The sequence below is a fragment of the Ascidiella aspersa genome, chromosome 6 (assembly GCF_963924565.1).
Source record: "Ascidiella aspersa chromosome 6, kaAscAspe10.2, whole genome shotgun sequence".
Lineage (NCBI taxonomy): Eukaryota > Metazoa > Chordata > Ascidiacea > Phlebobranchia > Ascidiidae > Ascidiella > Ascidiella aspersa.
In genome coordinates, this window is record NC_139452.1 from 16,480,177 (window position 1) to 16,507,244 (window position 27,068).

The following is a 27,068-nucleotide window of genomic DNA, read 5'->3' on the forward strand; positions in this document are numbered from 1 at the left end:
ATGAATACCTTTTGGTCGGAATGACTTGTAGGTAGTTTTACAATGTGAAAAGCATATAGGCCATGGTAAAACATATACAAATTAGCACACACAAAATTACGAATCTTGTAAGAATAAATTGTGATTAAAGTAAATTTTTACTTACTTACCGAATGGGTCAGAGCAACCTCAGTAACACCGAGCACCAAGCGATCCGAAGTTTGAGGTCAAATGAAGACATCTCAATCTTACCCGCAGACAAAGGGAATTGTACTGTCATCATGAACCGCTCAGATTACGACAAGAAGATGTCTGACTTATTACTGGATACTTCGACTTACAAACGTTTTAAAGCGCCAACACGTAAGTCGGAACGCGTCCTTAATAAGTTTGTGGGGAAATTGCACACAGAGAGGCAATGCATTTCTGAAGCCGCATTCCATGAACTGCATAGCACGGACGGCTCCGCCCCGCGCATCTACGGCTTACCAAAAATCCACAAAGAAGGCATCCCTCTGCGACCAATTGTTTCGTTTGTTGGTTCTCCAACCTACAACCTTGCGAAGTACCTAGCGAAAGTTATTTCTCCGCTCGTGGGCAATACAGAATGGACTGTTTCGAACTCGTCCAAGTTTGTTCAAGAGATAGCACAGTTGCCGCCCCTGTCCTACGAAGAGGTAATGGTATCGTATGACGTCGTGTCACTTTTTACATGTGTTCCTGTGGAGTTGGCAATGAACATCGCGTCATCCAGGATTATAAACGACTATAGCCTTAAAGACAGAACACCATGGCTCCCTCTGGATATTGTGGACGGTTTGCGGATTTGCTTGGAGCAATCCTTTTTAACATTCAGGGGAAGCTTTTATCAGCAGGTTCAAGGCACAGCGATGGGTTCCCCGGTCTCTGTGGTTGTCGCGAACATGACAATGGAAGCGCTTGAGGAAAAAGCCTTATCAACATTTGCCTACCCACCAAGATTCTGGCGGCGATATGTTGACGACATTTTTTGTGTCATTGATAATAACAAGGTTGAGGCATTTCTACGGCATCTCAACGAGGCGCAACCAGGCATTCGGTTTACCATGGAACTTCAATCGGTAAACTGTCTTCCATTTTTAGATGTTCAGGTCACAAGAACCGATGACGGTGTCTTGTACTCGAAAGTGTACCACAAGCCAACGAGTACAGACAGGTATCTCAATTTTCGATCGCATCACCCCACATACCAGAAAAGAGGGGTGGTTCGTTCCCTGAAAGATCGGGCACGACGCTTGTGCACACTTAACGACGACTGCGAGGCGGAACTGGCGAACGTTCGCAAAGCCTTGAAATATAATGGCTACCCCAATTGGATTCTCCGTGATCGACGGGCAACTTGTCCCAAACAGGCGACTCATCCAAAAACAGAGGGTTTTGTGACACTTCCGTACATACCAAAACTGACGGATATTCTGCGGCGTATGTTGCGTGACTTTGGTGTAGCGGTGGGCGTCCAACCTGCCAATACGCTCCGCAAGCTACTGTGTCACCCGAAAGATCCAATCAACACCTTTGAACAACGAGGTGTTGTATATTCTATTCCCTGCGCCGAGTGTCCGTTAATATATATCGGAGAGACTGGGAGGTCACTTAACACCCGACGAAAAGAACATCAACGGGATGTTGCCAACAGTGACGCGAAGAAATCGGCCCTCTCCAATCACGCGGTGTCACAGGGCCACCGTATTGATTTTAATGCGGCGTCTGTTTTGGCCCGGGAATCTGACTACAGGAAAAGACTATTTCGTGAGTCTTGGATTATTCACCAACGGGGCAACACAATGAACATCAAAACGGACGTGATGCTTTCAGCGTGCTACAGGCACCTGCTTAAAGATTAGAGGCCCAATCATTCGTTATCGCGTTTTGTTTTTGTTGCGTTGTAACGTGCTTGCGTTCCATTCTTTTTTCCTTTTTTCCTTTGTTTATCGTGCACTGTACTAGTCGCATTCAGTGTTATTTACCCTGATGAAGACGACCTGTATAGGACGTCGAAACGTCGGAATAAAAACTACATTTGCCAGAAGAGCTCTACAAACCTGATATTATGCCTGGTAGCAATAGCTTATAAATTGAATGTATGTCTAGTTTAATTTTTGGTTTTGAAGAATTCGGTTATTCTAATTCTAATTCGAGAAAACAAGAATGGACTTATTCCAATCTAATTTGGAAATACTGAAATGCTCTGATTACAATTATCATCTAATTTTAAAAAGCTAAAATAAATTTGGTTGTCTAAGTTTGGTCAATGCCAGTGTTAACATTGTTCAGTGTTAGGGAACTTTAACATTTATGCAATGACTTGACTTATGTCGTTTCGGTAAAATGACTTGACTTGGACTAAGTCATGGGGTAATTTAATTTTTTTTAATAAAATTAGGCTATGAGCTTCAATTTTTGCGCGTTAAACAATTAGCTTGCTATACTTTTTTTTAAGGGGCATGACACTTTTTTCAGAGATGACGTCACAAAGTTAGGTCATAACATACCGTGACGTCACAAATATACGTCAAAATGTGAAATGACAAAATTACATATAAACGTAACGTCATAAATAGTAATCTTATAAACTCCACACAGATCGTTTTTTTTAATTAGAATTTTTTCGAATTTACTTTTAGCTGTATTGCATCTTCATTATAGCAATATAGGTATACGCGAGCTGTTAGAATTAACCACCAGCAAGGCCTAGTTTATCGCTTTAGGTTGAGCACCAACTTCGTTTTTGCTTTATATAGTTGTGTATCTCTGATTATTACATTTCCTATTTCGATAATTAATTATTATAGGGCCTAGGTCTTAATTTTCTGCAATTGTTTTATGTTGCATTTCAACTCTTTCCACAACATTTTTATAAACAATAAGCGTCTTGTTTTTCTTTGGCATTTTTATAGCTGTTTGTCTTTTTGAAAACAAAAAATATATATCAAAGCATTTTCTCGAGTTTTGCACAGTCTAAATCTGAAAATATAAATTATTTGTATTTTGCCGGTATAGTCAGTAACATAAAAAACGTGACAAATAATTATCCATTTCCAAAATATTCTAAAATCGCAGAGCACTCGGTTTGCCAACTTTACGATTTTCGCTTTTTTCAACCGTCCAACTAAATTTCCAGATTTTAAATTGGGCAATTTTTGTTAACGACGGATTACACAGTTTTGGTGTCTGGCGAAGGTAGCATCAAGGTTTAATTAGAAAACTATTAATTTTGCTCATCTCGATAGAGGAGATTTAGCGCTAAATAAAAATGTAATTCAGTCGTTAGTGCAAAATTGTTACTGTTGTCTCTTCGTATGGTGTGATCATACTTTTGTTGTTTTTAAGTGTTCAGTCGCAATGCTGTGCAATTTATTTGATAAAATATACGAAGATTGCATTAAAATCGATTAATGGTGTGCCGCTTGGCTATTTTCAATTCGAGGGCAATTTAGCGTACTAGCCTATAATTATCAGGACAGTGGGGGCAAGTTTGTCGATGAAAAAACAACTATAGGCTTTACATGGTGGCCTCATGAAATAATTTGAGAAAAAATCAACCGGTAGAATATAGGAATAAAAGTATGTGGTAATTAAAGATAACGGATTTTAATTGATTTAAGAAATATGTGGCAATAACTGGGCAAAGCCGTTTTTTATACATTCGCTTATACATATCATGTTCTGCCTCAAAAAACAGATAGAAGAGTATAACATATCAGTGTTGTACTCCCGTCCCTTGTTTGAATGACAGGACTAGGGTATTTTGTTCAAATGACTCGATTTAGATTTGTATTTTCTCATTAAAATATCGCTCAAGATTGTATAACTTACTGCTATGACAGCGACTTGGATTGGGACTTGAATTGCAAATCGCTTGGCTCACCCTTTTCCTTATCAAACACTGACACATATTGTAGAACAAGACAATTTATAGGAATTGTTTTAAAAAATGGCAATGTATAAGCGAAGTATTCAGTTATGCGTGGTTGTTGGGCTGCCGAAAACAAATAATTCAAAAAACACACCAGGCTTTAACAAGTGACAAAATTTACAATAAAATGCATAAAAAACAAAAAATGCGGATAAAAACAAGAGAAATATAATTAAGAGAAAAAACAAAGCACGTGATAACAGGGAGGTGGTAGTGGTACTGAATACCCAATGACAACGAATGGTGCCTAATGTAAAAAATAAAAAATGTGCCGTTTTGTGTTCATTGCAACCTTCGTTAGGTCTCCTGCGTTTAGGAGTAAATCAGGGGTTTTGGTGCTAATCGTTAGCATTCAATCCCATGTGGTTCTATTCAGTGCAATTGGGTGCAATTGGGTACCATTGCTACCGTTGGGTACCATTCGGTATTTAGTACCACCCATAACAGTGAAGTTATTAAAGCAGAAGCAGAGAGCAATAAAACGAGGAAATTATTTGAAGCTTTAGTTCATACAAACACAAAACCTTATTTTCACAGTCGACCGTCATATTGTTGAGTCTGGTTCTTGTGGGTCAGCGATTCTTCTTTGACGGATTTGATTGTCCTGGTTCAAGTGGTTCATATCAGCAGTTTCCGTCAATCGGCTAATACAATTTGGTAAGCATTACATTTCAACAATATATAGATTTTTTCTAGTTTAATATGCTAATTATCTTACGGCAATTACTTCTATTGCGTTAAACGGATGTTTTGCTTGCTGCTGCTAATGCTGTAGTCATTCAGGCTGTTTATTGTTGTTAATTATTTGTGTTTCTGACTGATTTAGAAGATAGTTAATACTTTAACGATTTATATATTGTTGTAAATAAAAGTGTATAAAATGTTAATGTCGATAGCTAAGCCACTAATCGTGTAATATAATACATTACCATGTTAAATTGCTAGAGCTGGTTTATTTCGCTAACGGATTTTATTTTGAAATCGCTTCGTTTAACGCATTAAATTACGACGATTCGCATCGCAGAGTTTGCTAGTCAGGGCAGTAAAAAAGAGCTACAACATATTATGACACGGGCGCCTTAATATGTATGTTGAGTAGAAAAACGTAAAAAAAGTAAAACGAATTAAATTCGAACAAGGATAACAAAGTCGATTCTTGCTAAGCGTATTTTGTTGCAAGTAGGTAAGGTTCGGGGCACTCGTACGCCTTTCATCAGGGGAGTGCCGAAGCAAACAATTAAACAGTGAGTTATTTTTCACATATTTTAAACGCCAATTACCTTCCGAAGACATACAATTACTATTTTACAAGCATTAGTGTAATCCTTCAGTAGACAATTTTACGTCACCTAAGTTTACAAAATGTGTCAAAAGTAATTTCTGTTTTAAGCTTCATGCGAATAGAAAGGTCACCAGATTGTTTCATTCGAGCTACAGGCGAACTAAAACGAGCCAAACTTAGTTTTGTTCAACCAAAGTGTAAAGGTTGACAAATAGGTTGTATTTTAGCTAAGTTTGAATCAAAAAGTTCCCAAATTAACTGCAAAAATGTGAAAATTTATAATGCTCAAAATAGTTTTAATCCAGCTCTGTGCGAATCAAACGACATTAAGTTGGTTAAATTGTGTTTTTGGAATAGATAAGGTCTTATGGAAACAGAAGTATACGAATAAGGAGCGACATAAGTCCTGTCTTGTCTTAACGTTTTTTAAAGGGGTGGCTAGGCCCCAAGGCCACTGGCGGGCAATAATATGCCGGGATTTGATATTGACGCCAGCTGGCTGAAAAAAAGTAAGCAACTAAAAAAAGTCTTACACGGAGTAGCCGCCTGTGGCTGAACACTGTTTCTGCTGCCCAAAAATTAAATTAAAACATTATCGAAACACATAAGCACAGTTCAGTTAAACAAAACAAACTATTTATTAAATTGATAGAAAATTTACAACTTACCGTTCGATCCCCTGCGCATGTTGTTGAGTGGGTGGGGTAAATATGAAGCTTCCCTGTGTCTCTTCAACAGGTGAGCCCTGTGATTGACCTATCATCTCAATAGAAGAGGATGAAGATGACCTCCTAGATGATGACCCTTCCTGTATAAATGTCTGCTGATTGGATGACACAGAAGGATCTTGATTTGATGTGGATGCAACTGGGTCGGTCTGTGCCAATCTCTGGGCTCTCCTGGTATGCCGGGTCCTTGTCACAGGAGTAGTGCTAACTTGGGGAAATAGACGTCTCCAAATACAAAAGTACACGAGTATTGTAACAAGAAAACAAACAGGCATAAAGATAAGAAATGTGCCAAAGAGAAACGACAATGCAGGCCATTTGTACATCAAGTATTGTAGGCCCTTGAACTTGGCTGTCACATCAACATAGGCAGAATTAATCATGATTGCAGGATGGTCTATAAGGATTTTTCCAGTCCATTGCATATTTTTCTTTAAATAGAAACAAATTTGTAGGTAAACCAAAGTATAGGATCACAGATTAAAAAAAATCAAGGTAATATAATACAAATTAAGAACTACATTTAATACTTACCCTAGGAAGCAGCAGTTCTTTAAATAAAACAACCTCTATATGCTGTACTTCATCTTTGACATCCATTACATACAAAGGCCAGAATACCAAAGTCTTTATCAAGTGAATAATTGGTGACTTGTATTTTAGCGAAGTCTGAAAATTATATAAAAATATATATAGTAATATAAATAAAAATGTATTTTTTTGTAATACACATATGTTTTAATGTATTAAGACACTTTTGGGGAGTGTTAGCATAGCCAGGATTCTGGAGTTGTGATACACTATATACAAAATCATATTTAAAGTCATAGTTGTAAAAAAAAAATTGTTATTTTTGTTTGTTATGCTGATAATTCCACTTTAGTGTGTGATTAGCTTTGAAATAAAAATTTATTTTCGGGAATGACTTGACAACAAAATTAGATCAAATGCCCAATTCTGCGTTTTTAGCTCTGTCCAAGAAGGTCTGTATACAGCAGATTTAAAAACAAACTGTAAAGCTGGAAAAAACAATTTATTTTTTCATATATATATGGAAATATTTTGTTCAAGTTTTAAACTTCATCATTAAAAACAAGTGGTAGTAATTTTATTGTTAATTTGCCAATAGTTCTACATGAATATTAAACTTAAAACAAAATGTGAAAAACAACAATTTAATTTAGACCATTTTAGCTTTTTTTAAATCGTGTTAAAGCTTATTTAGGGTAAATCTAATTAATTTAAAATATAAAAAAACAGCTATTTTTTTAAATATTAGTGACAATAATATTATATGCAAAACCTACTACGGTTACTTGAATGAAAACAATAATTTTTGCTCTTACTATATTAGATAAAAAAAGGTTAAGATAAAAAAGTAATCAACAGTAAAACGTTATTATTTGCAGTAGAAGGTTGCCTGTCTAATGTAGCCAAGTGAATATTTTTATTACCAATTCAAGTTATCTAGTCTTTGAGTATAATTAAGGTGAAAAACAACCTAACATAAACATCACACCTCATTAGTCAATAAATATATATTAAATGTAAAAATATGTGTAATTTTTTACCGATATAGAAGATTGATAAACAATTTCCTCTGGCACTTTGTTTTTGCCATAAAACCAGGTATTTTTAGGTACATCATCATCATCAATATTAGCATGAACTTTGAATTTTCTAGAACTATCTGAAACATGACCATTCACATACATTTTAACCATAAACATTCCAATGTCAAAGTTTGAAGAAGTCTCAGGAATTTCCATGTTAAACACAAGACTGTAGAATTGATCCTCATTTAAAAGCTGAATGTAAAACACGAGATGAAGTTATGAATCAATTTTAATTGTTTAATGAGCTCAAATGATGTCACTAATATTTAACTTTAAAAACAAAAAACTTAAAAAAAAAATTTATTGCAATTCCAAAAAAATTACCGAACTAGTTGTCATGCAACAAGCACAATTAGCACATTTGGGTGGTGCCTTAAGCTGGTCAGTTTTTTACCAATTTAAATCAAAATGTTAAAATATTAGCAAATAAAATTTAAAATTTAAAATAATAACTAGGGGCATTTTTATTTTGACCTAAATATTTTTTTTGTACTTTATTTTGACCTAACAAAATTGCTTATTTGTAGAGGCCACAGTTCTTCCTTAAACTGATACCAGTTACCGAAACATAATATTTTGTTGATTTCAGACCCAAACGCAATATTTTGTCAAAAAGTCAAGGTGTTTCATGGATTATAAAAAGTGTGTTATGTTTTTTGGCGATAGATTCAGGTAGCCTGTATTATTTTGTCCTTGTGGAAAGGACACTTTGCCTCGATTTTCTCTGCATGGTAAATTTTAATAAACAGCAAATAAAACAGGGAAGAAGTAATGTAACCCCCTGCATGCGGCTTTAAAGGTAATCACTACAGAAAAGCTTGATTAGGTATTTTTGTATTACAGAATGTCAGTAGGCTATTCCTAAAATCTAAACCGTTAATCTTCGAAAAGAGCTAGTTTATGAAGAGAAAGTCTTTTATAAGAATTATTTAAATACGTAACAATGTATAAACAATGGACAATTTGCGATAAAATTTACTGCTGATCCAAGTGGGCATTAAGACATATTTCCTGCTTTTATGGGTTTCTATGGTTTAACTCTGTCGCAGTTCCTGATTTACAATGCTTCCACGACGATTTTTACAAAAATTACTCTCAAGAAACACAAAAACTTTGTCAAAAGCAATAATTTGACAAATTTTGAATTTATTGTAAATTGACTTTATGTTGACCTATAAACTTCTTAGAAACAGTCCCTAGGTGATAAAAACAACTATTCTTTGATTAGTGGACAGACGAGGTCCTTAAACAATTTTGACTTTACTGACTTTTGCGGGCTAATAATAACTCTTACCTCCCTCCAAAAATCTCTTAGTAAATAAGTTATACAAACCGATTTATCATCAGGAGCTGATAGGCGAAATTGAGCATTGGGATAACATTCATCCACATATAGGCTCTTTGATAACCATTTGCTTTGGGTTGCATAAAATTTGTGATTTTCCATACAGGATCTAAAAAAATAAACGTAATTAAAACAGGACTGAATAATTAAATATATAGTTTCAGCACCCTTATGTGAAAAAAAATGACCGGTATTCAGAATATTAAAAGAAAAAAAAAAAAAAAAAAAAACATGATTAAACACTTAAATGCACAACTGGGCATTTGATTTATCATTTACAATACTTTACTATCATATTCCTCAAATTTGTGATTTTTTGTGCTCCCATCTAATAATGGCGCCTATTGCATGTAAAAATGGCAGGTTGTAGTCAGATAACAATGGTGATGTTACTACAGAGTATGGATCAAAAAGGTCAACTTCAGGGTGACAGAGATGCATGCTAAAGTACAACCTGGGGAAAGACTATTACGTAGATAAGCTGTTTTGGGACGAACTTAACCAACCAGTTTCCTATCACCCATCAGGTTCATTCTGGTTTCTTTAAGATACGTGGGAATAAAAAGTCTAAATTAGTTTTATTCAAGTCACATTTAACCCAAAATGTTCCAAAATTTGTTTTTTTAGATACATGTAGATAAAAAAGGGTCACCAATTAGTTTTATTTAAGCTATGTCCAAAGAAAAAAGTGCCCAATCATTATTTTTGATATATTTGTGATACAGTATGAATAAAAGGGCTCAAATTAGATTTATGTAACCTACTAGCGAACAAAATAGTGCTTAAAGGTGTTTTATTCAAACTTGTTTTAATTACAACAGATGTTACATTTTCCATCTTTGCAAATTTTGCTTGCCTCCTTTAGTAAATAAGACAATAGTAAAACAGCATGCAGCAACTTTTTTTGTGCTATCTCTGTTTGTTTTGACTGTTGCCTTATGTTAAAAGTGGCAAACCACAGATGATTAGACAATTTTGATAAGCTTTTTTTGTCCAATTTAATTATTTGAGGCGGGTGAATAAACAAATTAGTTCTTAGTTCTGCACAGTTTTTAGCAGTATGATGTTCAAATCTAAAATTTCCTCAAGGCCCCTCAATTTATCTACTCGCTAAGGAACATTTTAATCAATTCAAAACAGCATTTTGCTTTGAGAATTGCAAGTAACAGTCCATCAAAAGCTGATCTATAGATAGTTTCTGAGTTGCAGGAGTGCAATATTAAACGTTACTATATCATATATATATATATTCCATATACATATGGTTAAGTTCGACACTTCTGAAGCACATGCCCGCCCCTGTTTTATGTCACTTAGACGTCACTTCACGACTTCATATTTAAATCATTTTCATACCCAGACAAATAAAAAATATGCTGATCCACCCCTATGGTACCCAATTTTATGGTGTATGTGACACACAAACAAAGAAAATACATTGTGGACTGTAATGCTGTAAGTCTTGGCCACCCTGCCTTATTAAAAAATATATATATATTAAAAAACAGTCTGTCAATAAATTGGGGACATATTTTGGCAAAAAAAGGAAATCACTTAAAGATAGTTGTGTTTGGCACTTCCTAAAGTGGCCCAAGGGCATGTTATGCAGAAAAAGACATAACTTTGGGAAGAAAACATTAAACGAAAACAAACAAAAATTATAAGTCACATAACAAAGAAGTTTTACAAACCTGTTATAAACAAAATTAAGAGGGAATGTGTGGTAAATTGTTGGCATTTGGGAATAGTAAAACGATCCAAATAAGAACCATGACAGACAAGTAGAAATGCAAATAACATTTACTGCTACCAAAATTCCCACTGCCACTTTCTTTGTTGAATCATGATGGGGCTCAAACTTCTTCCATAGATATTCCACCAAAACAATGAAAAATTTTTCATAGAAGTACAAGGCAATATTTACAAAAAATTCACCAGCCATACTCCTGTATTTCGTTACCTTGCATAATACGATTTGGCCTATTAAGAGCACACAAAACCAACAAATAATGTACAAAATAAAAATGTGAATATAAAAGGCATATTTAGATTGGCGCTAGTCTAGAATCCTACCACATTTTTGAAAAACTGTAGGGTAAGTGAGGGCAAGGAAAAAATGTGGGCCACTGTTCTGCAGCATCGGCTGTTTTGTTATCGACCTTTGAATGCCCTAGTTTTAACTCAGCCGTTTATATATGCCACCGGAGAGGTTTTCCCCTGTTTATAGTTTCGGGTGGTAATGGATGGGGTTTGAATTTGGGTATCAGGTTGAAATTATTAGGAGAGTTAACTGATGAAGATAGATGTGGGATTATGGATAGGGTCAAACGTTTGTTATACTTTATTCTTCCCATTTAGGGTATTCCGATGGGTTTATGTCTTATTCTAATTTGACCTTATTCCACCAAATTGGAATTAGTCGTATTTTGGTCTTATTCTTAATGTCACAAATTTAATTATTGTAGACCCTTTGTGGGGAACTAATGTTGGCCGCGGAAACTGCTGTTCGAGTTGGCTTCCCGTTGACTTAGTTTTCCTAGGGGAATAGGACAATGTGTGAATTTCGCTGCCTTTGTTTTCTCAGCGCTGCGTGATATCTTTGTGTGCTATTTCGTTTTGGATTGCGTTGTGTTGCATCATTATTCGTCGGGTGGATATCGAGAGAATCGGACACATTTTGAGCACAGTTTGCAATCTCGTTGGTTAGAGACAAGCTGTAGCCTTATGCGAGCACTTGGTGTGCATGGTTATTTGCCGTATACTGATTATTGTTCTGTCCAATAAACATTTTGCTCGAGAAAGTAAAGCCATTCCTATCCTTAGCAGCTACTTTGGGGATTGTATCCCGATCTAGTTTGCAACACTTAACTGTTTTTTTTTTCAGCATTGACATTGTTCTTACTTTGGTATTATTTGTTTTACAGTTTGTTAGAAAATCTTGCCATTCTTCTAGTTATTGGTAACTTACTATGAAAATGAATAAATCGCAAGATTACCTTTTATTTCACATCATCGCAATTGACTGTAAGCCAACAGCTTGTTTAGATGTAAAGTCACATCTCGCATGAATGCCGTTTTGCTATTGTTTTGCATTTTTTATGGGGTGCTTAAAACGATTTCCATTATGTATAGGCCTACCACTGATACAATAAGAAAGGGTAAATAAATACTTTGCCTTTATTGCGGATCTATAAGCAGTGGTGCGATTCAAATTTTTTGTCAGCCGGTTCTATTACAAAAGTCATATTTTTCGGCAAATTAACTGATTATTTTTTTTAATATACGGCAGAACTTCGTTCTACGAAAATAACTAAAAGGCAGTACGATAGCAAAATATTAACAGCCACACTAGAAAGCACCAGTCGTCTCATAACTTGTTGTTATGACGCATCAATTCAATATTCAGATAAACAATCACTAACGGAAAATTACTACAATTATAAAAATTAACACAATGTATAACTGTTATAGGATTGTCACGAATTGGTGTATTTTGGCACCTAAAGGTTTTTTTTTAATTATTAAACAACGCACATTATTTGAGTTAGGGACTGCTGGTTAGCGTTTGGGTTAGGGTGGGTCAAATAATATGAAATTTAATCTTATGCAGATTTGGTGTGTCAAATTATTACATTGTCCAAGACCTTAAAGCTTAGAATTGCACGAATTTCTGACGAATCGGATGGTATATGTCTCTTAGCGGGTCACGCAGTTGTCAAACTCGTAAAAGTAACCGGACCCACCCCATCCATCAGGGTTGGTAGCCGAGGTCGCATATACGGGCGTTTATGTCGCATATACGGGCGCTTGTAGGTCGCATATACGGGCGGAGATGTCGCATATACGGGCGTTCGCATAATGTCGCATATACGGGCGAATTTCTCTACCGAACATACTGTGTGGTGTAAGAAGGCGTCGGAATGGCGTTCTATCAGATTTTAGTAGGCCATTATGAAGTGTTTGTGTTGCCTGACAGTTATGACGTCATATTATGTCTTCATAATTACGCCACACTAATCTAGTGGTGTAGTAAATTACCATACTGTAATACTGACGGTCCTAACGATTCTTGCTAACAAAATACAGCAGCTGCTAATTAACACACTCAAAATACATTTGTATTGGATAAATAAAAAATATAAACAAAACTATAAAATAAGACTATAAATTAGCAAACGGTTTATATAAGGTTATTTTGTTACATCATACATTCGATTTTTGTTCTGGTAATGTATTTCATATTTTGCTTGATTTCTTGTCGGTTAGCTGACCGTCATAAAATATGGCTTTGTCTCCATGGTAAATTTCGATATACAGCGAGCCAATCCAAAATTTGGCAGCAAAATCGTATAATCTTTTATTTAAAGAAAACAATTACTAAACAAATACTGTAAAACGTAAAATAAAATACCGCGAAATCCAAAAAAGAACGCAACGATATTGCAATAATAATAGTATACTCACTTGCGGGAGGCTATTTGTATGTTTAAAACAACAGATAAGTAAATGAAAAATAAATAACAGGCGTATTATATATCAAACTAGATTTTTTCATTAAACACAGTGTTTCTACTGAGGACCGCGACTGAAGTGACAAGAAGGATTAGGAACATAAAAAATGAATTTATTTAATTTTAAGTTAAAAAATTTATTCGAACGCCATTTTGACGCCTTACACCACACAGTATGTTCAGTAGAGAAATTCGCCCGTATATGCGACATTATGCGAACGCCCGTATATGCGACATCTCCGCCCGTATATGCGACCAACAACCGCCCGTATATGCGACATAGACGCCCGTATATGCGACCTCGGCTACCAACCCCTCTCACCCCATCCGTCAGAAATCAGTGCAGTTCTAAGCAAAAAGGTCTACGACAATCAGTGCATTCAAAGGATCAAAAAGTCCAACTTTTAGACTTTGAGGTCTTGGACAATGCACTAATTTACATTAACAAATGTGTATAAGAAGATTAAGTTTAACAATACTTGACCCAACCAAACCCAAACGCTAACCAGCGCCCTAACCCAAATAATGTGCGATAATTTAATAATTATAACGCTTCAGGCCCCAATACCTCAATTTGTGACGTAATAATCTTAAATACAATGGACGAGAAACCATCCGAGTTTGGGCTTTTTTCCCCAGCATTTAAAGAATTATTAAAATAACGCACATTATTTGGGTTAGGATCCGGGTTAGCGTTAGGGTTTAGGTGGGTCAAGTGTTATTAATCCTATCTCATATTTTTTGTTATCTTTTCTGAACTTTTAATGAATATATTTAATTTATCTTCGCCGGGAGTTTACCTAAAGGTCCAAATCAGTGCATTGCCAGGACCTCAAGGTCTAAAAGTCTAGACTTTTCTGCCATTGGATGCCCTGATTGTCGTAGACCTTTTTGCTTAGAAATGCACTGATTTCTAACGGATCAGGTGCCGGACCGATAGTTTGGTAAAATAATTACTGCGGAAATTTTCAGTAAAAGATTCTTGATGAAACCGGGTACTGGTAAATATATCTACATTTTACCATGGATATGCCCTATAATATATGTTTTTCCTGTTTTAATCACCTAATTGCAAATGGAAAAAATATATAAGGGATTTTACCCTTTATGCAAATCGCAATTTACTTTTGGTGTGTTAATTTAGCACAGAGATTTATAATTTCTTTGATTTAGCATTTTTGAAATAATATTTTGAACCGAAAAACCTGTGCGACGTGCGTGCAATGACTTTTTTTTAATGACAGTTTTTCTCACTTTGTGCTAGCTTTTCAGGTGGTTTGCTGTGCTTCTATATCATTTTTTGACAATTTAACCTATAGTAACTCGAGGGTTAATCTGTTTCTTTTCAAGTTTCTCAAAAAGTTCATCTTATTATACCGCAAAGTAGTTCATCGTCGTGTATTAAGAAAACAATTAGCGATAACGTTTAGTCCTTCAGCAGGTGCTTATAGCATCACGTCTGTTTTGACGTTCCATGCGGTTTCCCAAAGCCACCTAATTGATTTTGGTGCCGCTACAATAATAGCATGAGAAGGGTAAAACCATGAACATCAAAACAGACGTGATGCTCTCGGGATGCTATAAGCACCTGCTGAAGGACTAAACTAAACGTTATCGCTAATTGTTTTCTTATCGTTTCGTTGCTCGCGTTTTTTTCTGCTGTTTTCTTCGTGTGTTTTTCGTTTGTAGTACTTGAAATTACCAGAGGAGCTGTTTTTTTATTTGTATAGTTAATCATTTATTTAGTAAACTAGGCATTTTTTTAGGTTTAACATTTCAAACGTTCTAGTGGTCACAAAGTTACTTGAAAAAAAATGAAGCATGGCTTAGATTTTTAAAATATGTTGTAAATTTTTACAACCTTGAATTCCCATTACCGTGGAACGTTAACTATATCTTAGTTTGCTAATTTTAGATAGTAATAGTTAGTGATGACAGTAACACCACGGTACATTTCAAAACACAAACGCAATTAAATTAAGAATGAAAGTGAACAAGAATTTTATTTTTTCGTAACGTGTTCCGAGTAAACGCACAACACTTATACAACAGTTTGGCTTTACATGTAATGACGCCTACCAACGTACAAGTGTGTATTTTTACATTAGGCCAACTCGATAATGCCAAAACTTTGGTGGCTAAAATACGTCACATTATAAAAGAAGCAATTCCCAACATTTGCCATCAAGAAGGTTAGTAAAAAACTCAAGAACTTGAACAAAACTCGTAGTTGGTAAAAAACGAAACAATATTTTCACAAAGGCGAATAATTTGCTGTCAGTTGTCACATTACAAAAGTTTTACACAGCCAAGTGAAAAATTTGAAGAGAATATCCCAATCAAAAGGAATGGTAAATTCCTATAAACAAAAATAACTAACATACTCATGACAGAAATAATCAAGTCTAATAACATAGGCGCTTTCAATGAGACCTTTAGTAACTGGTGTTTATTCTTTTGGCACTCCAGCCTTAAATTCATCCTTGTTTTTCAGTAAGTATGCTGCCAAATACTCGATAGGATTTGGAGGCCTACAAAATAAAAATACCTCTATTAATAGAAAAGTATTGGAATACGGCTGTGTGCTTTATCAGGGGTACAGAGAAATAAGAGGTGTAGGCCAATGAAGTACTGAGGAATGGACGCTTAGAAATGTCAATAAAATGTATGTCAATAAAGACAAAATTTTATGTTAGAACTTTTCTAAATGTTGATTCATTGTACAGTAATAGCCAATATTATACTAGTACAGATTTATTAGACACTATTTTCCTTCACAGTTCACACTCACAGTTTATTAATACCCAGCTTGTTTATTTGCTGTGTTCTATGAAGAACATGTGAAACTTTTTGGAATTGATTTTGTGATAGTTTATAAATTGTATAGATATACCTATATGGTTTCTTATAAAACTAATGTTGTCACATTAACATATTTTGTTTTAGGATTTTGCATGTCTTTAAAAATTGTTGCATGTCTCTCTCTCTATAATAGCAAAAACTTCAAAAGTTTTTGACGCTCATGATAGCAAGTTTTGTTTTCACATCACAAAAAACCTATAACTAGATAAGAGAATAAATACCAAAAATAGTCTACCTTTCTTTAGCCAAAGTGGAGAGAGCAGAAAGAAGAATTGGCACAACAGTCTGATCCAAATAAGCCCGGGTGGGAAGAGCCTGCAGTTCTACAGTTTTAGGAGTTTTTCCAGTATTTTCTTTTTCTGCATTAACAACTTCCTGCGAAGAAATAAAACACACCTTTAATTTATATGTTTGCACAAGGCATATTTTATATTGGGGTGAGTGTGAACCACTAGAATAAAAGAGTTTTATTTTTTATTTTTGATGAGATGAAGCCTATGAATAAAGTCAAAGAAAATGTTTTTTCGGACTTATTTTAGTTTTATTATCAAAGTGTTTCAGTTTCAGTTGAATATAATATATACAACAAATGTGTAAGAACAAAAAAAACTAAACAGACTCCCTAAATAAGAACAAAATAAGAATAGCAAGACTGACGGAATAAAACACAGGTTGAAAAGACTACTAGATAATAGTAGGGATGTTCAAAGCCAAATATCGGATCCTTATGATTTGAATCCAAATCAGCTATTTATATCAGGTAATTAGAACTGGTATGATTTATGCATTGTGGATTGTTGCATCTAATTGTACATAAACAAGTGGCAAGTTTGGATTAGGCCTGAAACTGTGGGAAACATTTCTGGTGCTTGCTATAAATAAAGCCATGTAGTGCAATGCCAGTGTTTTTTGTGTGATCAATTACTTGCCAATCTAATCATTAACTGCCAATCGAATGGTATTGTGCAAGCGGCTAATATATAATGCCAGGTGCAGAGTTTGCAATTTCCTTTAATGCATTTAGTTGCAAAAGTAAAATTATATGGTAAACATTGGATAAAAATGCGTTATGTAGCTACTCAAGGGCAACTTTAGGTCAACATTCAGCGCAGTTCTTTACAGCTTAAGGGTCAATTATTTAAAGCAGCAATAGTAACTTCATATTCTCAAAATTGGACTGCATAACAGATCATGCCTGTAGTAAGGTGAAACTAAAACATAACCATTTTTATACACAGACCGAATTACTGTTGTATTGCACTCAGTATATGGGAGAAAAATTAAGTTTGTGCAAGAACCTGGTTTTTGTATTCTGTTTCATGTTCTTCATGCATCCCATCCAACAAAAATGCTTCACATGTCAATTGTTTATAATGTTACCCATTTGGAAGTATATGCGTTAAACACGAAAAAATCCAGGTCATTTTTTCGAACCATTAGAAAATGTTTACCAATCACTAGGGCCCACTAAAGTCAAAATTTTTAAAGGAACTTGTCTGTCCACGAATCAAAGAATAAAGTTGTTTTCAGCACCTAGGGGACTGTTTTCTTAAGAAGTTTATAGGTCAAAATTTACAATGATGTCAAAATTTGTCAAATTATGGCTTTTGACAAAGTTTTTGTGTTTCTTGAAAGTAATTTATGGCAAAAATTGTCGTGGGCATTGTAAATCAGGAACTGCAACACAATTTTGGAACTTGTTCAAATTATGAGGTTTTTCGATACCCTGCCGGAAACCCGGAGTGCCAAAAAAAGCTCTGCACATGCAGTTGGCGATCATGCTTTAGAACAGGAGTCGGCAACCTTTTGTATGCAGTGTGCCAGTTTATAAATAAAGTCAATATTTTATAAACTAGCGTGCCAAACATTTCGGTATGTTTGGTTTTCCACTGGCAACCTCCAGACTCGGTTAAAACAACCCGAGTCCGACACTGGCCAAATGTGCGATTTCATCGAGTCCTAAGCCCGGCCCAGACTCTACTATTTCACTGTTTATGTTACTAAAATAAGATGGATATTCAGCAATCCAATTATTGGGGCCATGGAAAATATGCCACCATATGTTATTCCACCTTACTAATTTACAGTTATCAGTTTCGAAATTTGGTACTGCGAATGTGCACAAGTCGGACTCATGGTTTTACCTAGTATTACTCGAGTCCCAAGTCCGACTCCGCAGCCATATGCTGTGATCTGACATCTAACTTACGAATGATCTGACATCTGATTTCCGTATCTTGGGAGACACCAATCAACCTAATTGCTTCAGTTAAATTCTTTAAAGGTAGGCTACCCCAATGAAAAAAAGCGAACCGTCACAAACACAATACTGTGTCCCCAATTTTGGAATATACTTTGACGCTTTTCAGTCGATACCTAGAAGTGTTAACTATTAGGTTCGCTTTTAGCTTGGTTTCTCAGTCACACATAAACACACGTGCTTGCTTGTAATGTAGTATGCCCTGCTTTAACATTGTAAACATCACGTCAATTTTAGGGCATTGCGTAAATAACAAGTTTAACGCCCACAAAAATAATGTTAAATACAATAGTTAAGACACTAATTTGTGACATGAATTGGAAATGTGTGCAACCATTTAGTTCACGTTAGTGTTAGTAAAAAAAAATAAATTTTAATGATGTCATAGCACTTGATGTAATAGTTGCGCTTTCCTAAGTGGATATAAAGTCCGCGTTAAATCATTTGGCTTGCCCTGAAAAATCTTCTTGTGTGCCACTTTTGGCATGCATGCCAGGGTTTGCCGACCCCTGCTTTAGAATAATATACTTTTGTAAAATATACACATGTTAGCAAATTAATTGCAATTAATTGCTGTCACTATAGGAAGGGTATATTATGAACTCATTAGAATAAGACCCATAAAAACAGAACCAATCTAACCTAAGTTTTACCTCAAAGCCCACCCTTAACTTCATCACTAGCTACACTTAATTTCAACTCTAACCCAAATATTATTTCCCAAATTAATCACCTATCCCAGGGTTGGGCTTAAGCACTCGCCCTCTTGCCAATGCGAGTGCTGATTGACACCCACTCGCCCGAGTAGCTTCAGTGAGAAATTTAATTAGTTGGTGTATGACAACTTGTGTTAAGCACCACTAACAGGAGAAATATTAGTTAGCGCCAGCCAGTTATTTCCATAAACAATAAGATGCAAATATATTCAACACTACACAAATAATAAGGTTAATCGAAGTCACGTTCGATGTTAGTAATAAAGACTCTTTGTCCCTTTGTATGATCGTAATAAAGACTCTTTGTCACGTTTACAAAAAAATTGTTTACTGGCAAACAATCAGACGTCATTGCTGCAGTGGCAAGTAGTTATAAGGTTTATCGTTTAATTTAAACATTTTGAATTTTGAAATGTTTCGCCCAGTCGTTGATGCCTTTGAAATAGTTTATTGGGCTTGCAATGTACCCAGCGATATTAATTTTACTTTTTTGATTTTATTTAATTGTTTATATTGGGAAATTAAGAGCAATTGCTGCAGTTTTTGAGAACAATAAGTTTGAATGCAAATGTCTTATAACAATATTTGTAAGCAGTGTTTTTTTCATGTTTTGAGGGACCGAAACGGTCCACAGATTACTACGATATTTTATTGCCGAGTTATTTAACTACAGCTGAGAATTAGCAATTAGTCTACGTAAGTATGCTGTTGTGATCACTTAAGGTTCATATCGGCCAACCAAGCCAAAGCTTAAAAAATAACTGTCTGTAAATGTTTTATATCGCAATTATGTTAAGATACAAATCGAAACCATTGCGAACACCCTTGGAAAATTATAGGGCGTCGCGCAGCACAGAATCTCCGGTGCATGTGGTTGTTAACTTTGCGAACGAATAGTTAGTAGTAAATTTACAATTATTTTGTCATTATTTGCTGTTCAACCAGGAACTATAGTGTTAGGTGACATGTTGCAAATTGTTTCTGGCGCGAAGCAACCTGCGGTGAAACGTCCTTTAAGCACAGAAAAAAAGAATACAAAAAAATAGCGCGATTTTTAGAAAAATGGAAAACAGGCAGGCCGTGCTATGGCTACTAAATTGTCAGTGTTATTTTTTTCACTAAAGATTGTAAAAAATATTTCACTAAAAAACATTGTTTTAAGCGTAACCTGCTTTATGGGTCATTAATTTGTTCATCCACGCATGGAAATAAACAAACACTTTTATAAAAAACTAATGTTTATTGTTTAACGTATAAAAAACACAAGATTTTTCGTCCGGGCGAGTGCTGATTGATAGCCGCTCGCCGGCCTGGCGAGTGTACATTTTTGCTAAGAACAACCCTGTATCCAAAACCAACGAGTCCCACAACCTTTTTTACAGTTTTAGATGTTATTTAGGCCATGAAGATCTTATTCTGATGTGATTACGACTTATTTTAAAAGGTTTAGGTCTTATTACGAAAAGACATAATGTTGCATATTTCTTTTTACAGTGGCCTTTTAATACTAAAGTTTTACAAATAATTCTACAAATTAAAGATATGTTTCACAAATACCTGTACAGCAGTAGCTGGACTAGCTTCATCTGGTGGAGTTACCTCAGGCTCTTGCTATATATTAATAAAAAATAAAAAACACTCTCTTTAGAAAAAATTTTACAAATTGAATAAAATACTAGCAATGAAAATTTTTGTAATTTTTAGCTGTGCATCAATTAGACTAAAAGCGTTGAGTACCAATACAATTATATGTGTTCTAAGAAACTCCAAAAAAAAAAGGGGGGGGGGGTTATAAATTAATAGGCATACCACACCAGCTAACAGGCATGTTGTGCAAATAGAAAAACCTTAGTGGGGCTTGCACATACACAACCCATACTTTTATGTAGTATATTAAAACATTGATAAGAAAATAGCTGGGTAGCCTATTAACAAATTAACAGAAAACGTTTTTTCCAGACTTATTTGAGTAATTATGAAAGTGTTATATTATGTTTGACTAAAAAAACTTGACATAGTCCAACAATAAGACCCATTCTTTCACAAAGGTGAGTTTACACCTTACATATTTCTATGCTTTTAAAAAAATTTTTTTTGAATAATTAAACTTTTAAACTACTAATTTGAATCACCTGAAAAAAGTCTGTTTTTTTGGCACACCTTACAGTTAAAATAAATATTTAAGTAAAATTGACAGACAAATGTGTTTTATTTGTGAAATAAGAAATACTTTAGCCACTGGTGCAGCTGTCTTGTCAGTCTCCATGGGAGTTTCTGGCACAGGATCAGCAGTAGGAGCTGGTGTTGCTTCAACTGAACAAAAAATAGTTAATAATTTTCAAAACTAATGCAAGAAAAAGTATTTTAAAATAGACAAACAAGGAAGATACGAAAATGACAACTAAAACGGACAAGTTGCCCATGTCTGCTGAACAGTGTTCACCCTAAGCGCATTTCAATTTGGGGCACTTTCACCTTAGCAAAAAATTAAAAGTCATTTTTTTTATCTAAATCCAGCCTCCAGTCTTCTTCTGAATTCAAAAATAGCCCAAACTAGTTTTATTTGAGTTATGTATGACCAAAAAAGTGCCCAAATTTGTTTTGTTGAAGTTATGTTATAAGCAAAAATGTGCCCAAAGTAGTTTTATTAAAATTTAGGATCCCCCTCCTTTTTGGATTTCTGGATACGTCCCTGACCCTGCAGACCCAATTGAAACACTTGACCATTTGCTCACACAATAAAATGACACATTTTCCCTACTAGATTTAATTATGAACAAAAAGAGTTTCAAAACACTACTAACTTAAATGGTATCCATAATTTGTTATTTATATTAGTTTAATTTTGTCAGAGGTTTTCAACCTATGGGCCATGGCCCAGTAGTGGGCCATAGCGCTGTTTTCAGTGGGCCACAGAGCTTGGCATACAGCGATATCAGAAATCATGTCACTATGAACACAAAAGAGTCCAAAGATAAATCAAACATATCAACCTATTGTTATCTTTGAGACATCATTTCTTTTTACAATATGTTAGATTTCTCGCCACCCAACGTGTGGTACGGATGCCGGGAAGGTTGTAGCAAGCGCCTTACTTACGTATTATTCTTTGTTATGTTTATTGTTTTGTTTGCGAGCAGTAATTTTCCCTGGTTTAGAGTGCTCCAACTGCTCCGCAACCGTTGTGCCGCGACATTCCCGTAGGTGTGTTACTTGTGTTTCAATTTTTACTTTTTAATCAGTCGAATTAACGCGAGAAATGTACAATTTTTAGGACTTTGACTGGCTTCAAAAGTTTTCAGAAAATCTGTAAATCGCAAAATCAGAAGATAAATGCCGGTAACACGTAAAATTTAACGATTGAGAAACGCTGGGTTAGATCATCGGTGTCCAACTATATTGTGTCGCAGGCCAAAACAAGCAATTGTTCGATATGGTGGGCGCATGTTGCAGGAGGTGGAACCAGGATTTTATATTTTTGAAGTGGGGGCAGTAAAACTTACATTATGCTGTCACAGGCAGACGCTTAGTGTGACTTCTAAAAATCACCCAATCCTATACAAGGATGTGTTTAAACACCCCAGGGATCAGGGCGTATGCGGAAAATGTTACCAAATGTTGGAAAATGCAACAATTTACCTCATTAACTAACTGATATCCAATTGTCTTTTGATTTTAATTGCTCATGAAAGAAACACTTTAAAAATGTGGTGTCACAATAGCTGATGTGACATATAAATCGTAATTAAACGTTGTTAAACTATTACACTTTCAGTGAAATAAACAATACTTATCACCAACTGTATGGAGCGTAACTTAATGAATAGCCGATTCTATGTAACTCAGATGTTATCCAAAAAATAAAATGTACTGCTACGAATGCGTTGGATATCTCAACGAAATGCAACAAAAAGTGTCGTAGAGTTCAAGATTACCATGGATTAAACAGTACTAAATTTTTGCTATTTGGCATGTTCATGAATAGATTAAATGGACATTTTGTACAAAGCAAATTTTTTTTGTTAAATCCATGGAAGTCAGGAAAAACTTGCATAAGACCACAAATCTATCGAGCTAGTAGCTTGTTACAGAGGTTAAAACTTGCCAAAATGGTATTGCCTACTTTCATGATGACAGACCATAAATTGTTCAATTTTTACAAACTGAAAAATCAAAATTAATCCAAGACAGGTCTGTCGACGATAGATAGCGCATGTTCACTTCCTGTAAGCGACCCATTTTTCTAGCCTCACGTTTTATTGTTGTAGATGGAATGATATTGCCTGTTACAACCACGATGTTATTATGCCTGTTTGAGAATACTTGGATGATAAGTGAACACCCAAGGGTGACAACTATAATAAACACAGACAAGTTTTTAAAGCAAGGTGCAATGTTGCAGCCAGGGCTATTTTAGTTTTTGTGATCAATATTAACCGAGATTTTTAAGGGGGCTGTCAAGATTTTCTAAACCCCCATATTACATGGCGAGCTCCCTGCTTAAAACATTGACATACCACATTACTGCAAAAAAAAAACTTAACATACTGCAAAAAAAATAGCGTAAATACATGGTTAAAGTTGCCAAAAAATAAAGTTTAAGGGCACTACAAGGAGCGAATAAAACTAGGGCAAATACATCAACCTGTGGCAGGCAATTTAAGGTCGGGCTACTTGAAATAATATTTTTGATTTTATGACTGGGCCAAAAATAAGATTACACATATGCAGACCTGTAATTGGACCACGCTGGGTCACAATCATCATAAGTATAGAATACCTATTACCAGATTTTAAACAATTGTCCTAGAAATGTGAGCATTTTACGTAAATCATACAATAATACAACCCCCACACAGTGTTGTAATGACTTAAGTGAATGACTTGATTGTGACTTGACGAAAGTCTTAAGTGTTTTCATAAGCATTTTTTTAAATTCGATTAAAAATTAATTCAAGTTTTGGACAACAATTTGATTGCTATATGTTGTGTTTTATTTTTTAAATACGGTATTGTTTATAATACAACTCCGTTTACCAATTTTAATAGTTGCATCAAAATTTGACTTGCTCTAATTATGACTTGGCTTGTTATTTATTCAAAAAGACTCTACTTGAACTTGAACTTATGTTGGCGCTGGTCTAGAATCTTACATCTTTTATTTTAACAGTTAGCAAAACTAGTTGTCAAAGTTGAAATTGTAAGAAAAGGCAAAAATAAGTTAAAATTAATATAATAATAACAATAATACTTAAACCACCCGAACCCAAACTATAACTCTCACCCTAACCCAACTATTGTTAGCAACATAAGCCCCGAAACGAAAAGGGGTAGGATACTGCACCCTGAATTCTTTGCAAAATGACTTGACTTGGACTTCTTACTATGTTTTTAAGAATGACTTAACTAGCCAGTGTGGAAAGCATGGAAGATCTCAACAAGAACTGGCAGGGTGCAACAAAGGTAAAAAAAGTACACCTCATGTGCACTTTACGATTGTCCTATGCACTCTATATCGCACTGTAAATGTATGTCTGTATAGTGATAAATAAGGGTGCACGAGCATTTTACATATTTGGGGTGCACTTAAAAGGTTGAAAAAAAACTATTGGGTGCACCTGCAATACTTTTCACGGGTAACACTAATTTACGGAATGATGAATGGTCGGAATGGTCGGAACGCTCACAGTATTATTATTAAATATAATAACACTTGACCCACCTTCACCCGAACACTAACCCCCACCCTAACCCAAATATTGTGCGTTGGTTTAATAATTGTTTTAACGGGGTAACACTTAAGTTAGTGAGCGTTCCGACCATTTGGACCATTCATCATTCCGTAAATTAGTATTACCCCTTTCCACAGTGGATGACTGAGATTTAAGTCATTTCAAAATGACTTGTTTAAAACCCTGGTGTCACATCCATATACAAACATGTGTAGGCTGTGGTTTCTATACACGTTTTAAGTTTGTTTGTAACTTTAGCCCATACGATTCAACTTTTGTTAAGTAAATGTACGGTTTTATTTTAATTCTTCACGTGTTTCAAACATTGTTTTATCATTTGCATATATATAAGATAAATATAATGAAAAATCTTACCATCTGCCATGGCTACCGTTGTTGTACAGTCGTTATTGTATCGCGCGTAGAGTGTTGGTCGCAAAGCGTGCAAACTTCGATTCCTTTGATCAAAACTGTGTTTCTCACTTTTCTCTCTTATTGAAAATTAACGCGCCAATTTTTGTTTTATTACAATGTCAATCCTATATGCTGCAAACATATTATAAATTTAAAAAATTAGACAAATTATACTACAACCATTTTTATTATAAAAAAAATTTATGCGATGTACTTAGGATTATCCGAGGCAGCGTGGTATTCACTAATTCGAAAAGAAAAACGCCAGTAGTATTCTTGACATGTGATGTCATAAAAAAGTAAAATCAGATACCTTTGTGTAACGTTTTTATGTAAATCTATTAATATGAATATATTTAAAAAAAAATAACCATTATTTTTTAACAACATAAAATTATTTAAGATATCAATTAAAAAAACATAAAAACAAAAGAGATCGTATCTATGGTAACCACTAATCTCTATGATGGTAACGCCCTTTCGCCACTGATGAACAGATACAACATAGGCTACCAATGATCAAATTCACTAACGCATCACTAAATTTTAGGAAGTTTGAAAAAACACTAAATCAGGAGATAAAGGAATGTAATACGTAAATTTTCGGCACCTTCGGCGCATATTATCGTAAATATGCCATTTTTCTCTTGACTGCATAGGGATATTTTCTGATGTTGTCCGTTGTCCATCGACATAACTTTTGTAGTGCCGCTCAAATTGTTTTAGTTCTGTTGGTGTGCCGCAAGTAAAAAAAAATGTTGCGTAGCACTGCTTCAAGGATATTTTATCATTATCACGGTTCAAGTCAATTAGAAAGTGATCTTGAATCCATACAACGCTTAAAGCTATTAAATTTAAAGTACTCAACAACAACATTTTTAAAAGGACTGTGAAATATCTCATAAGATAAAAGTTGTTTTTCATGCAAATAAAAATGCCACAATCTTTTTGGTTCTCATCAACGGGAAATGTTTTCCGTTTAGAGTTTAGACCAGTGGTTCCCAAATTGCCTATTAATATTTCGCGGCCCTATAAAAATCAAGGGTCAGTTAAGGCATGTTTCTTGTAGTACACTAGTGCAGTCATAACTTTCTAACTAATGTAAACGATTCGCTGATAGCAGATAGTACAGCATAATAGTTGCTTTATGATGTCACCAGAGACAATTAAACACGCTTTGATAAAGACTAAGATTGGTGAAAGACAATGTTCAAAACATAGATTAATACTATAATGTTTAAAAACATTCGCTAAAGACTAATGTTGAAAAACTTAAAGACTAATTCAATTCTTATTGCGGACCCTCTGAAACAGCTGCACGGACCCCAAGGGGCCCAATTGGTCCGCGGACCCCAGTTTAGGAACCGCTGGTTTAGACCAAAGGTTTTCTACCTATGTGCAAAGGCCCAGTAGTGGGCCATATAGCTGTTTTTAGTGTGCCACAGAGCTTGGCATACAGCAATATCATCAATCATGTCATTATGAACACAAAAGAGTCCGACAGATAAATAGCAAACACCTCGTCCTCGACCTAATGTTATGTTCGAGGCATCATTTATTTTTACAGTGTGTTACATTTTTCGCCTCACAACGTGTGGTACGGATGCCGGGAAGTTTGTCCAAACGCAACAATCGCCTTGCTTACGTATTGTTTAACGTTTGTTGTTT

The 27,068-nt window shown here is 35.0% G+C and overlaps 4 protein-coding genes across 4 annotated transcripts; 2 read left to right on the top strand and 2 right to left on the bottom strand.

Moving 5' to 3' along the window:
• Window positions 1-152: 152 nt before the first annotated feature.
• LOC146140494 (uncharacterized) lies at window positions 153-800 on the top strand (the record flags this gene model as incomplete). Its single annotated transcript, XM_083392637.1, has 1 exon — window positions 153-800. A coding segment is annotated over exon 1 (648 nt), but the record flags the coding sequence as incomplete, so codon positions are not given.
• A 69-nt stretch (window positions 801-869) lies between these two features.
• On the top strand, window positions 870-1,911 carry LOC146140495 (uncharacterized). The gene has a single exon (XM_083392900.1). The coding sequence runs from the start codon at window positions 870-872 to the stop codon at window positions 1,860-1,862; it is 993 nt and encodes a 330-aa protein (XP_083249026.1). The 3' UTR covers window positions 1,863-1,911.
• Window positions 1,912-3,914: 2,003 nt separating this feature from the next.
• LOC146140496 (uncharacterized) lies at window positions 3,915-11,377 on the bottom strand. The gene is made up of 6 exons (XM_083391474.1): window positions 10,597-11,377; window positions 8,894-9,014; window positions 7,516-7,752; window positions 6,479-6,613; window positions 5,885-6,375; window positions 3,915-4,578 (listed from the first exon to the last, which is right to left on the bottom strand). The coding sequence occupies exons 1-6, from the start codon at window positions 10,845-10,847 to the stop codon at window positions 4,479-4,481; spliced, it is 1,335 nt and encodes a 444-aa protein (XP_083247600.1). The 5' UTR covers window positions 10,848-11,377; the 3' UTR covers window positions 3,915-4,478.
• Window positions 11,378-15,400: 4,023 nt separating this feature from the next.
• LOC146140497 (protein dpy-30 homolog) lies at window positions 15,401-25,528 on the bottom strand. Its single transcript, XM_083391466.1, has 5 exons — window positions 25,362-25,528; window positions 21,485-21,567; window positions 20,812-20,865; window positions 16,514-16,653; window positions 15,401-15,947 (listed from the first exon to the last, which is right to left on the bottom strand). The coding sequence occupies exons 1-5, from the start codon at window positions 25,369-25,371 to the stop codon at window positions 15,866-15,868; spliced, it is 369 nt and encodes a 122-aa protein (XP_083247592.1). The 5' UTR covers window positions 25,372-25,528; the 3' UTR covers window positions 15,401-15,865.
• Window positions 25,529-27,068: the final 1,540 nt, after the last annotated feature.

Excerpts from the sequence above, each read along its gene's own strand:
- LOC146140495 (XM_083392900.1), top strand. The coding sequence starts at position 870 with ATGGGTTCCCCGGTCTCTGTGGTTGTCGCGAACATGACAATGGAAGCG.
- LOC146140497 (XM_083391466.1), bottom strand. Across the intron at positions 16,654-20,811 it reads GTCCAGCTACTGCTGTACAG|GAAGTTGTTAATGCAGAAAA; the intron begins GTATTTGTGAAA and ends ATTTCTTCGCAG. Across the intron at positions 15,948-16,513 it reads TCCACTTTGGCTAAAGAAAG|GCCTCCAAATCCTATCGAGT; the intron begins GTAGACTATTTT and ends TTTATTTTGTAG.
- LOC146140496 (XM_083391474.1), bottom strand. The coding sequence starts at position 10,847 with ATGGCTGGTGAATTTTTTGTAAATATTGCCTTGTACTTCTATGAAAAA. Across the intron at positions 6,376-6,478 it reads AAGAACTGCTGCTTCCTAGG|AAAAATATGCAATGGACTGG; the intron begins GTAAGTATTAAA and ends TTCTATTTAAAG. Across the intron at positions 4,579-5,884 it reads CATGCGCAGGGGATCGAACG|CCGATTGACGGAAACTGCTG; the intron begins GTAAGTTGTAAA and ends AAATTGTATTAG.